Raw genomic sequence first — 12927 nt, 5'->3', positions numbered from 1 at the left:
ACGTTTGTGCTGAGTGTTTTATGTATTTCTCCTAGGGACCAGGGGAAGAGACATGCGAGGGCCTCATCACGCCCCAGTAGCTCAGACCTGAGCAGGCTGCAAACCAAAGCAGGTGAGGGATCCCCACACTCCTTCATCTGCAGCATCTCCACTTAAAGGAAAAATGTTTGCACTGAAGATATCTATGTTGGCTCACTGAAAACTTCAGGAAGTTTGTCCAATTTGATCACAAATCAACATTTATTTTTATACATTTTTATTATATTCATACAATCTTACCATCTTACCACTACCCAACTCAGATGCCTCAAACGTCTGTAGATGGCATTTTTTTTTTTTTTTTTTTTTGAGACAGAGTTTCTTGCTCTGTCGCCCAGGCTGGAGTGCAGTGGCGAGATCTCGGCTCACTGTAAGCTCCACCTCCCGGGTTCGCACCATCCTTCTGCCCCAGCCTCCCGAGTAGCTGGGACTACAGGCACCCGCCACCACGCCTGACTAATTTTTTGTATTTTTAGTAGAGATGGGGTTTCATAGTGTTAGCCAGGATGGTCTTGATCTCCTGACCTCGTGATCCACCTGCCTCGGCCTCCCAAAATGCTGGAATTACAGGGGTGAGCCACCATGCCCGGCCTAGATGACAGTCTTAATGGTTTTGTAGAAATCATTTTGTAAAAGCATTTGGGAAGTTGCAAAACTTAACATTAACATAGTTCTTGGGTTAAAAACTTGAGTTCAAGGCATTGCTTGGCTGGACATGGTGGCTCACACCTATAATCCCAGCACTTTGGAAGCAGGCAGATCACTTGAGGTCAGAAGTTCAAGACCAGCCTGGCCAACATTGTGAAACCCCATCTCTACCAAAAAAAAAAAAAAAAAAAAAAAAAAAAAACAAAAATTAGCTAGGCATGGTGTGAGGGAGTGGGGTACCTGTAATCCCAACTACTTGGGAGGCTGAGGCAGGAGAATCACTTGAACCTGGGAGATGGAGTTTGCAGTGAGCCTAGATCACACCACTGCACTCCAGTCTGGGCAACAGAACGAGACTTGTCTCAAAAAAAAAACAAAAAACAACATTGCTCACTTAAATGAAACTATATTAACTTTACTAAGACCGTCCTTTGGGCCTTTAAACGGTTTAATTGAGAAAGTATGTAACAATATAAACCACAGTCTAGAAATGATACAAAATGTATTCATGCAATAGAATATAGTTGTTAGAAAAGTGAACTCATGGGCTTTTGTATATTGTAATATTGAGTAAATTCAGTATAAACATAATATGAGATGAAACAAGTTGCAAAAGCAAAGACATATATTGTTTGCGGATACACAGCCATGTGGTAAGCATGTGAAGTCAAGTGTAATCATAGTAACCAGGGGATTTAGGATGGTGGTAACCCCTAGAGGGAGAGGGAGGAGGGGAATGGATGCAGGGAGCCACACATCTGTAATGTTTCATTTCTTTAAAATAAGGGAAAGGATAAAAATTTGGCAAAATGTTAATATCTGACCAAACTAGTATGGGATACACTGGTGTCTGTTATACTCTTCATATATTTTTGTACACATGAGATTTTACAATACTGAATACTAGATTTTAAAAATTGTTATCTTCAAAACTTAGTTTTTTATCAATAAAATGACTTTTGTGCCATTGGGAATTTCTTTACTCAGGAAAATCTTAGATATAGTAATTTTCGAGCCAGCATAGTTGCTAAGGATTTTACATTTACATGCTAAAAACATCAGCCAATCCAAACATTGTGTCAGGTTTTTGTGTCCAGAACTCAAAGCTGTGGTTAACAACTATAACCACTGAGACAGCAAAATCTTCAAAAACATGCTGAAATTTTTGCTTGACTTACCCAATTTCCTGTTGAATCATAATGTTTATATTTAGCAAACTGTGAACCTAGATGAAAGTGCTTTCTAAAATATTAGATTGTTGCCCAAGATTGAGACAACCTTTTTGTTATTTGTGTGTCTGTGTGTATCTTAAAAAGCAGTCATATGATTCCCTGCTTCATTTTCTAGAGTAACTCAGGGATTGTGTATAAAATGGAGGCAGGGGGAGGCCCAGGGTGAGTGAAGAGGTAGAAAGGCTATAGCCAGACACAACTGTGCACTTTGAAATTCCTAGGAGAGGGTTGGAAGGAAACCCTCATACCAGTGACTCAGTAACTTCGGTTCTGAGGAGAAGCCAATCTCAGAAACATTCATAAGGGCCCATGAGGGTTAAATAAGTTGTTCTGTGATTTCTGACTCACCCCTGTAATTTAGCTCTTTCTGGGGTGAATAAGTTATCCATTTTATTTGTCCTGAAAAACAGTTGATAGCCGTGGTTTCTCATAGAACTTCTGTATTAAGCAGCATATTGCATAGGAGGTAAAAAATGCAGACTTGAACTTATTGGACTCAAAGTCTAGTTTCTAGTAAATGTAAGTGTGTCATAAATATGTGTGGATTAAATAACTTGCCTGACTTATTTTCTGGCTTTCACTTGCCTTGATAGATGTTTATTTTATTTTATTCTTTATATACTTTGGACTTTGAATAGGTTAATTATCCACAAATATGAGAAACTATGTTTTTTGTATTACTTGAATATTCATGTTTATTTTTAGAATCCACATCCATGAATTATCAAAGTTAAGGCAGATTCATAAAAACAATGATCCAAAAGATTGAGATGGTAGTCTACAAACTATCTGTAGTTCCAAAATCCCTGAGCCTGATGGGAAGTCAGTTAGAGTCTTCATTTTGTTACTGTGAATATTCAGATATTTTGCTACAGGGTGCTGCTGCAGAAGGCCCTGCGGGGGTGGTTTGTAATGTGCAATGTGTATACCATATTGACTTTCTAAAATCCATGTGTTTCCGAATCCCAAACCATATCTGATTCCAAAGGTTTTGGATAAGGGATTGTGAATCTGTACTGATGTGGACTAATTTGTCCTAAAGACAATTCAGTTTAGTATTTTATGGTGAAGTCTTGTACTGGGTTAGATAGATTATCTGAAACCTTGCTATTAAGGCTATTTACTGCACTGCAAATGTTTAATAATAGCTTTGTTGACAACCTCTTTCTATTTACTTTTGCTGCTTAGGTGATCTTGGATGCCCTGTGTGGGTCAGCTGCTCTTGGCAGTGGGAAGGGTTGATAAAAGGCAAGCCTGGACTTGCTGCAACTGAGAGTGGCCATTTCTAGCATGTAGTATAACAGGGGAAGGCCTCTGTGTTGGGCGGGATAGATAGATTGTACAGTGTCCCTGCTTCTCCTGCGTGACATCAGCACCATTTGATGGTGTGAGTATTCAGAATTCAAATATATCTCTGATTTCAAATGAGTTTTTCAATACATGCCATTATGTGTTATCTATGGATTTCTCTGCTATTTGTACAGATAATCGTCAAGGGACTTTATTGGATTTCTTGATGCAGAGAATTTTATTTTGATCCATATTAATATTAAAAAATATTAATATGGATATGTACTAAGGTATTACACACATTTAATATGTGTTGTATATATTTTTCTCTTCAAGAATAATAATAATGCATTAGAGGCACTGGAAAATACAGAAGAGCACAAATAAATTAATAATCCTAATCACAATATTTAGAGATAACCATTGTTACCCCATTTTACAGAAGAGAGGTGAAGCAATTTGCCCGTAGTCAACCAGCTAGTAGGTGGCAGAGCTAGGATTCAAACTCGGATGGTGACTCCAAACCTGTGCTATTAACAGGCCTCCTGCTCAACTTGTCCTTTGTTTAAAGTAACCTGAAAATATATGGGCTATATACCCTTTTGCTCCTCTCTCTGTCTCTGTCTCTTTGTCTTTCTCTGCCTCTTGTCTCTCTCTCTTCCAGCCTCTCACCCTCTGATTGTTCCTGATTTCTAACTCTTTATGTGACATTTTTAGGGTCCAGGCACCTTCTGTGTGTACACTTAATTGGTACCAGGTCCACCCTGCCCCGAGAGGGCGTGGACTCCCTGACTTGATGTAGACCAAGTGCCAGATAAAGGATTTAAAGGGTGGTCTTCAGAGAAGGGAGACTGAGGCATACATCTCCAGCACTGTTCAGTAATGCCTCGGCACAGCAACGCCACCTCCAGCTACAGTCAGTGTTTTAGATCTTGAGATACTGCCTGTGTGAAATATAATCGTAATTCGCAGTTTCTAATACGAGTTAGATTTCCCCCCAATGTCACCCTTTAGTTGGCTAGTTTGCTGCAAGTCAGCATAGCTTTGAGGTCAAGTGCAGAGGCTGGGGAGCTATACGACCCTGAGCAGATAACTTAGTACACCTGGGCTCCACTTTCTTCACCTGCAAAATGGGGATTGTTTGGGAACCTCCTCGTAGTGTTACTGTGAAAATGAAATGGAGGCCTCCTGCATCTAGAGTACACAGTCAATGGTTGCTATTCCCTGCAACCCATATTCACAGGCAGCATCTACTCTTGATGGCTTGTTAGTATCACACAGGTATGAGATACTGCAGGGGTGATTACCTGTTTGTGTGCTTGTTTAATCAGGGAAATGAAATTAATTATATACTGTATATTGCTAAAGGCTTGGCACTGAGCTCAGAGCTTTACCTATACCATATATTTTAATTCTTATACCCTCGAAGGCAAATATTCTGTTCTGCTGATGAGGAAACAGAGACTCAGAAAGGATAAGAAACTGGACCCCAGTCACTCACCATGTCCTTAACGGAGTTGGGATTTGAACTGAGATTTGTCAGCCCCCAAGGCCCCGGCTTTTCTGCTGCACCACACAAAATCACTTGGCATTAATGCTACTGGCCCCATGTTAGTGTGGACATCTTATTTCTATAGAAAAGAAAGTCATTTTAGGTCTCCCTTTTAGAAAATTTTTCATTACACATTTTCAAAATCCTTATTCTTTACATATCTATAGTTATTTATTCTATATTACAGAGGGATACGTTTAAGTAAAAATGAACTCAGAACTGTTTGCCTTACTGACAGTCATCAGTATTTACAAAGCTGACTACTTTATGAAGTGACCAGATCATATTTTAAAGTTCTGACTTGTTTACGTTATCCAGTCTGAGTTTAATTTGGGGTAATTTGATTAGAAGACCTGTAGTTCTAATGAGAAATAGTCAGGCTTGGGGAGCAAAGGCTAATTTAATTCTCCAGTTTATTAATTGTAGTGATGAATAGTAAAGGCTTTTGACTGTGCTTCATGACAACTCCTTTTTCATAACTTTTTCTCCTGTTCTGGATTTCTTTTGCAGTCCCAAAAGCTGACCTGCAAGAAGAGGACGCAGAAATAGAAGTAGACGAAGTCTTTTGGAATACAAGGATTGTACCGATTTTGCGTGAATTAGAAAAGGGTAAACAAACAAAACAAAACAAAAACCTGTTTTTGTTTTTTTTAAAACAATACCTGTAGTTATTTATGTGTTCCCCATTGCCCTGATATTTTTAGTAAGTTTTCACTATCATTTCTGTGAACATGTTCAAAAACAAATGAAGTCATCTATTTATTTACCCTGTGTGTATTAAATAATACATGCACACATAATTTTTAGTAAGATTATGCTTTACGTGCACCAAGAGAGCCAATTTCTAAAATTTCCTTTGTAATATAAATTAATTATCATTTCCTCTGCCCAAGGAAATGCTGGTTTAACTTCTCTCAGGTGGCTGTTCATACTCAAGAAAGTAAAAGATTAAAACAGATTTCAGGCTTGGAAGCTGAGTCTCATAAACTGGCGTCCTTGACAGGTGTGCCCGTGGTTTCCTTGGTCCAACTGGTATATGTCCTACTCTCTTGAAGGGAGCACATCTGTCAGGAATACCACCCACAGCATGGGAAATGGCCTGGGATGTGTCCCACCCTTGCACTCTGAACTGCCCCAGAAGTGAAGGCCCATGATCGATGGGTCCCTGCAAGGGGAGGGAAAGCGTGTCATGGGATGGCCCTCCACTTTCTCCCTCTTTGCAGCTCCTCAAGGATTCTCTTTCTGAAGTTGAACCAGGCTCCTCTGGAGCAGTGGTCATAGCCCTAGGGCAAGCCCAGTGCCTGGCACACAGTGCACAGTAAGCCTTTGCTAGGAGTTGTTGGTGAGCAAACCAGCTTGGTAGCCACAGGACTATGCTCTAAGAGAAGCAGGGTAAATGAATCCTCTCCAGCAACCAAACAGGGACGTGCTGCAAAAGACCTGATTCCCGAAAGGTTCAAATGACCTCACCCCTCCTCTGCTCCCCATTGGTGCTTGGCTGTGTTCATGGTTAATGTGGGAGCCCTGGACAGGGTTTCTGGTCCTGGTGCTGCTCCTTGCTAAGCATATGGCCATGAGGAGTCACCTAGACTCTGTGTGCAGTAGTGTCCTCACCTGCCAGACGAGGTGGAGACTAGGTTATCTCAAAAGGCTTCTGCAGCCCAAAGTCCTAAGGATATGAATGTGATGACTTTTTCCCCTCTAGAGTTACTATGTTCCCCCTCATATTAGTGTGCCAGGTTAGCTTTGGGCCCTTTATCTTAGGAGATAATGTGCAAACAATAGTGAGAAGAACAATGAGTCTGGGTAAAGGTTACATAAGAAAATATATTGCAAAACATTGAATGGGGACACTGAGTCAGTATTGTGAAGGCCTTTCTTGTAGGAAGTCTTCCTACAGGAAAGAAGGATTTTTTTTTTTTTTTTTTTGAGACAGAGTGTCGCTCTGTCACTCAGGCCGGAGTGCAGTGGCACAATCTTGGCTCACTGCAACCTCTGCCTCCCGGGTTCAAGCTATTCTTCTGCCTCAGCCTCCTGAGTAGCTGGGACTACAGGCGCCCGCCACCACGCCCGGCTAATTTTTTTGTATTTTCAGTAGAGATGGGGGTTTCACCATATTGGCCAGGCTGGTCTCAAACTCCTGACCTTATGATCCACCCGCCTTGGCCTCCTGAAGTGCTGGGATTACAGGCGTGAGCCACTGCACCTGGCCAGGAGTTTTTTTAAAGAGAGGGGTCTCACTAATGCTGCCCAGGCTGGCCTTGAACTCTTGGGCTGAAGTGGTTCTCACACTACAGGCTCACACCACCATGTCCAGCTCAGCCGGAAGGATTTTAAGAGGGTGCTAAGGGCTCTGCCTACCATGCACACTAGTAGAGAAAATTTAACAGGAGTGGGGATTTGAAATGTGAATGAATCTCCCTTCTCAGAAGAAGGCTTATTAAACACGGAAATATGGCATGTCTCTCCCTAGATAACATTAAGAACAGCAAATGGATCAGGCATGGTGGCTCACGCCTGTAATCCCAGCACTTTGGGAGGCCAAGGCAAGAGGATCACTTGAGCTCAGGAGTTTAAGACCAGCCTGAGCAACATAGAGAAACCCCATGTGTACAAAAAATACAAAAATTAGCTGAGCATGGTGGCATGCACTTGTAGTCCCAGCTACGTGGTAGGCTGAGGCTGGAGGGTCACTTGCGCCTGGGAGGTCGGGGCTGCAGTGAGTCGTGATTGTGCCAGTGCACTCCAGCTTGGGTAACGGAAAGAGACCCTGCCTCAAAAAACAGAACAAAACATCAGTGAATGGTGGCAGGGCTGGATTACTCGATCCCTTGAGAATTTTTTTCTTTTCCTTTTTTTAACTTTTGACATAATTTGAGACTTACAGAAAAGTTGCAAGACTATCACAAAAAATGCTGTATATTCTTCATCCAGATCCCCCCAATAGTAACACTTAGCCGCATTTGCTTTCTCATTCTGTCCCTTCCCCGTCCCTCTCTTTTTCTCTACCACGACACAGTTTTTAATTTCTTTAACCTTTTGAGAACAAGTTGCCAACCAAATGTCCCATATTCCTAAGTATTTTGGCATGCATATTTTAATTTTTTCTTTTTTCTTTTTCTTTCTTTTTTTTTTTTTTTTGAGATGGAGTCTCGCTTTCGTCACCCAGGCTGGAGTGCAGTGGCACGATCTTGGCTCATTGCAACCCCCACCTCCTAGGTTCAAGCGTTCTCCTGCCTCAGCCTCCCGAGTAGCTGGGACTACAGGTGCCCACCACCACGCTTGGCTAATTTTTTTTTTTTTTAGTAGAGACGCAGTTTCATCATATTGGCCAGTCTGGTCTTGAACTCCTGACCTTGTGATCCACCCACCTCGGCCTCCCAAAGTACTGGGATTGCAGGCGCAAGCCACCATGCCTGGCCTAATTTTTTTTTCTTTTGAGACAGAGTCTTGCTCTGTTGCCCAGGCTGGAGTGCAGCGGCACGATCTCAGTTCACTGCAACCTCCACCTCCTGGGTTCAAGCAATTCTTGTGCCTCTGCTTCCTGAGTGGCTGGGATGTTAAGTGTACACCACCACACCCTGCTAATTTTTTGTATTTTTAGTAGAGACTGGATTTTGCTCTGTTGGCCAGGCTGGTCTCAAACTTGTGGCCTCAAGTGATCCACCTGCCTTGGCCTTCCAAAGTTTTGGGATTACAGGTGTGAGCCACTGAACCCGGCTGGCATGTATATTTTTTAGAAACAAAAGCATTCTCTTATATATCTGGAAATTACCATACAATACTGTACAAATCTTACTCAGATTTTGCCAATTTGTCCCAATACTTTCCTTTAGAGAAAAAATAAAAGCCTGGATCACAAGTTCTCATCATTTGCCACATCTCTTTCATGATCTTGATCTATTTGAGGAATATTTTACAGACTGTCCTGCAGATTGGGTTTGTCTGATGTTTTCCCCGTGATGAGCTCCAGGTTAGCATCTTGGGCAGGCAGAGCACGAGTGCCGCTGTGTCCCTGTCAGCGCCTCCTGCCAGGAGTACACAATGCTGCTGCGTTCTGTTGCTGGTGGTGTCCCACAGCTGTATCCACTGTCAAGTTTTTATTCTTTCCTTTGTGATGAATACATATATTGGGGGATAGAAGTTACTCTGAGATTATGTTACTCTCTGTTACACATCAAACTTTTACCCACTAGATTTAGCCCCTTGCAAATCTTGATAGTTCGTAGATTCAAGTTGTCTTTTGCAGCTGTAGAGCATTTATAACAAACTATTTGGTATAAAGGATTGATTTGATCAATAGTTTAAAATTTGACCCGTGAGCCTTTCTTCTAACCTCTTTTTTAAAGCTAAAAACAAGTATTCTTGAATAGAACCTACCAGGCTGAAGAGTTTGTGGAAGGAAGTGTTAGAAAAATACTTGGAGGACCACCCACTGCCAATGAGTGGCCCAGAGCCTGGACTTAGGGTTTGTAAAGAAACCGCCAGTCACAGAAGAATAAAACAACAAAACACAAGTGTTTCATACAATAGGAGTTCAGGTTTTTCCCTTTTTTTAAAGTTAGTCTAAGTCATTTCCCATCAATTCATTCATTTAAGTGCATAACCGAAAGACATTGAAGGTTACTTAGCTATTGAGGTTTACACTTTTTTCTTAGATGTTATTGTTGAAAAGAGCTAAAAATGGCCTGAGTCACTTCCTTCTGCAGGCACACACTTCCTCTATGTGGGCTTCTAAGAGCACATTATGGTATTTATTTAAGATTGGTTTCCTACTTTTAAATTTCATGAAGGAATCTATCAGAGATAATATTATTCAACAGAATATGTTAGATTATTTTATTTCCCCTCATGTTCCATTTATTGTGCTATTTTTCTTCTTTGTATGCCAATTAGTGTGGCTACCACTTTCAAAAATTACTTTCCTAGGCTGGGTGTGGTGGCTCACACCTGTAATCCTAGGACTTTGGGAGGCTGAGGCAGGCGGATCACTTGAGATTAGGAGTTTGAGACCAGCCTGGGCAAAATGGCAAAACCCCATCTCTACCAAAAATACAAAAATTAGCCAGGTGTGGTGACACGTGTCTGGAGTCTCAGCTACTCAGGAGGCTGAGGCAGGAGGATTGCTTGAGCCCGAGAGGTGGAGCTTGCAGTGAGCCAAGAATGTGCCACTGCACTCCAGTCTGGGTGACAGAGTGAGACTCCATCTCAAAAAAAAAAAAAAAATTACTTTCCTCACAATCATAATTATAAAATGAAAGGTTCTAGATCTCCCTGTTTCCTAACTAAAATATTCTTCCTTTTTTAAATTTATTTTTTATTTTATTTTGGAAGTAGGATCTTGCTGTATTGCCCAGGTGGCGTTGAACCCAGAATCAAGCAACCCTCCCACCTCGGCCTCCCAAAGTGCCGGACGACAGGCGTGAGCAACCCCAAAAAATCTTTTTATTCTCTTGTTTTCTAATAACCACCTCCAGATAATGGTGGATTTTGTGACATTTCAGGCTTTTGTTCTAGTAGAGCCTTCTTTTCTTAGATGATGAGCATTATTCTCATAGGAAAATATTGGTCATTGTTTTTGTCAACAGATATATTAGAAAATGAATATGTATGAAGTTATGCTACATACAGTATTCTATCCAGTATTCTCACTGTACCATGTGCTGTTGATAGATATGTAAGACTGGCTCACTTAGCATGACATCTGTTTGAGGGCACTGGTCATGTAACACAACACACACATATGTACATGGAAAATAAGTAACCTAAGGTAATGTTTGTGAATGTGGAACAGTGCATCTTTTCTGAAGCAGCTACAACATAAACAGAGCCTCGAAGGACCAAAAACAGTAGGAATGAGGGTTATGGAGAACATTTTCGGCCAATAGAACTATGCAAAAAAGAGTTGAAGGTCAAGATGCAAGTGGCATGCATCTGTGAGACTGAGCAGAGCACGGGCTGAGGTGGAGGGCGTTTGGAGTAAAGGAGGCCAACTGAAGCAGGTAGAAGTCCCATTCTCCAATACCTCTTTGAAAGACTGTGTATTCTAGATAAGCTAATGACTGATAAGTAATAAGTCAACATGGTAGGAGATGGATCAAAGGGATGAAAAAAATCGGGTAGATGGAAGCGATAAGATAAGGAAAAAAATAGAGTTCAGGAATTTGAAGATATCCAAGGAAATAATGACAGGGTTTTTACTCACACTGTGTTTGACACACTTGAAAACTTAACCTTAATTAGTAAATGTTGCTTTACTCTCTTTGCTCTGACAGAAGAAAACATTGAAACGGTTTGTGCTGCTTGCACACAACTTCATCATGCTTTAGAGGAAGGAAACATGCTTGGAAATAAATTTAAGAGAAGAAGTATTCTCCTGAAGACCCTATGTAAACTAGTTGATGTTGGTTCAGACTTGCTCAGCCTTAAACTTGCAAAAATAATTCTAGCAGTAAGTTTTTCTTTCCTCTGGTCTAGTAGACTATATCACATAAAAGCTTTGTTTAATGCTTTATTTGTAAATATTACAAAGAATATTAGAAATGTAGTGTATTTGTTTAGAATCTTGGAAAAAAATAAGGTAATAAACTGACATCTCAGAATTTGACCAGGAAGTATTATCTAAGGAACTAAAGCTGAGTACATAGAAAATGTTCAAAGAAACTCTTAACATTTTTGGACTGCGACTAAGTTTAAAAAAAAAAAAAAAAAAGAAAAGAAGGAAGGAAAGAAAGGCAAGAAAGAAAAAGAAATAACCGTAGGCAAATACATTCGAAACGGTTGCTCAAATAACTTGACTGGAGATCAGTAGCAGATGGTGCAGGCTGTGGTTTCTCTTGAATGTTTGATTCTGTCATATGATTTAATAAATAACTAAGTAATTTAGGCCACAGTCATAATAAACCAGGTGCTTTAGGAACCAGTGTGAAACCGAAAAACAGCTGCGTGTGGTCACAGGAAGGTACCTCAATGGTCATAGAAGGCTTTCACAAGGTGTGAGAAGAAAAGGCCAGACACCAAAAAAAAAGTCTGTAGAAACTCTGTCTCAAACAAAATGATATCATTGTTTGAGGGGAGCACTTCATTGTCTCAGCCATAAACAGTTGGAACCAAAAGATAAGCCACAATTATTATAGAATGTTCTAAGAGAGCCGCGAAAACAAATGAATGAAGCTTTGTTTTCTTGGTTTCATACAAGTAAAAGCTTTGTGCTAACACCCCATAATTTATAGAATTTAAAATCTTATAGTATACAGTGAAGGTAAGTGTTGCCATACTTACTATTAGTTAATAAGAATGCCACCTTTTCTTATACTGGTAATGAAGTCTTTCATAAAGCAGAATTTTCTGAGCATATATCTGTGTAATATCAGGGGGAGGCTACATTCTTATTTAGCTGTCAAACTATTAACTCTATTTTTAAAAATTGTGATATGTGGTGAAGAAAGCAATACTTGTTTGAAATAGTGATTTCACTCCACGGCTCTGGTGGTGCAGCAGCTGCCCAAAGATTGCCTTTGCTATCTTAATCTGGATCCTAGACATTTTGTTCCGTACCAAGCCAAAGAAAGAAAGAAAGAGTGAGGGGGAAAATAAAAAGAAAGAGCAAGAAGGAAAGGAAGGAGGAAGGAAGGAACATGAATTCTTTTAATGCTTTGCAGAGAAAATATTGTTTTGGTTATTAATGGTGTCATTCAAATTAATTATCTATATATGGCACAAATTTTATTATTTTAGGGCAAAAGGCTAAATGATCTGCCAGGCAGTGAACATGTTTTGAGCTAAACATATGATTAGATAAAGCCCTCTTGGTGACATTGATGGCCTTGCTGAATCAGGAGCAAGATGCTGGGCTAAAACTCCAGAGTGCAGAGCTGGGTGGGTTTGCCTTCTGACTAGCTGCAGAACCAGCATCAGAAAGGACCTTCAAATCCATCAAGGCCAACTTCCCATCTACTGCCTCGATCTCCTGTAACATTCCAGACAAGGTCTTGTTTAGCTTAGACCTTGGTGATGGGGTTCTGTGTAAAATTTTAAAAGACTACATCGTAAGAACCGTTGAAGAAGAAAAAATCAGCAAAAACTAAAGCTATATGGGACTAAGAAGTTTTTCACAATTTCTCTCTGCCTATTTATTGGCAAATACTGGCAAATGAGTTTTCCAGA

The 12927-nt window shown here is 40.5% G+C and overlaps 2 protein-coding genes across 23 annotated transcripts in view; one reads left to right on the top strand and one right to left on the bottom strand.

The window, feature by feature from the left end:
* Positions 1–12927, bottom strand: part of SNX3 (sorting nexin 3) — a 1122685-nt gene that overhangs the window by 676483 nt on the left and 433275 nt on the right. The gene's annotated exons all lie outside the window — the stretch shown is intronic.
* ARMC2 (armadillo repeat containing 2) overlaps positions 1–12927 on the top strand; it is a 219665-nt gene that overhangs the window by 139122 nt on the left and 67616 nt on the right. For all 9 annotated transcript variants that reach the window (XM_050789125.1, XM_050789130.1, XM_050789127.1 and 6 more), the window contains 3 exons: positions 36–112; positions 5272–5370; positions 11037–11212. In XM_050789125.1, coding sequence (XP_050645082.1) covers positions 36–112; positions 5272–5370; positions 11037–11212 — 352 coding nt within the window. The remainder of the gene's footprint in view (positions 1–35; positions 113–5271; positions 5371–11036; positions 11213–12927) is intronic.

Source organism: Macaca thibetana, chromosome 4 (assembly GCF_024542745.1).
Source record: "Macaca thibetana thibetana isolate TM-01 chromosome 4, ASM2454274v1, whole genome shotgun sequence".
In the NCBI taxonomy this organism is placed as follows: Eukaryota; Metazoa; Chordata; class Mammalia; order Primates; family Cercopithecidae; genus Macaca; species Macaca thibetana.
This window is presented reverse-complemented; position numbering and strand designations above follow the sequence as displayed.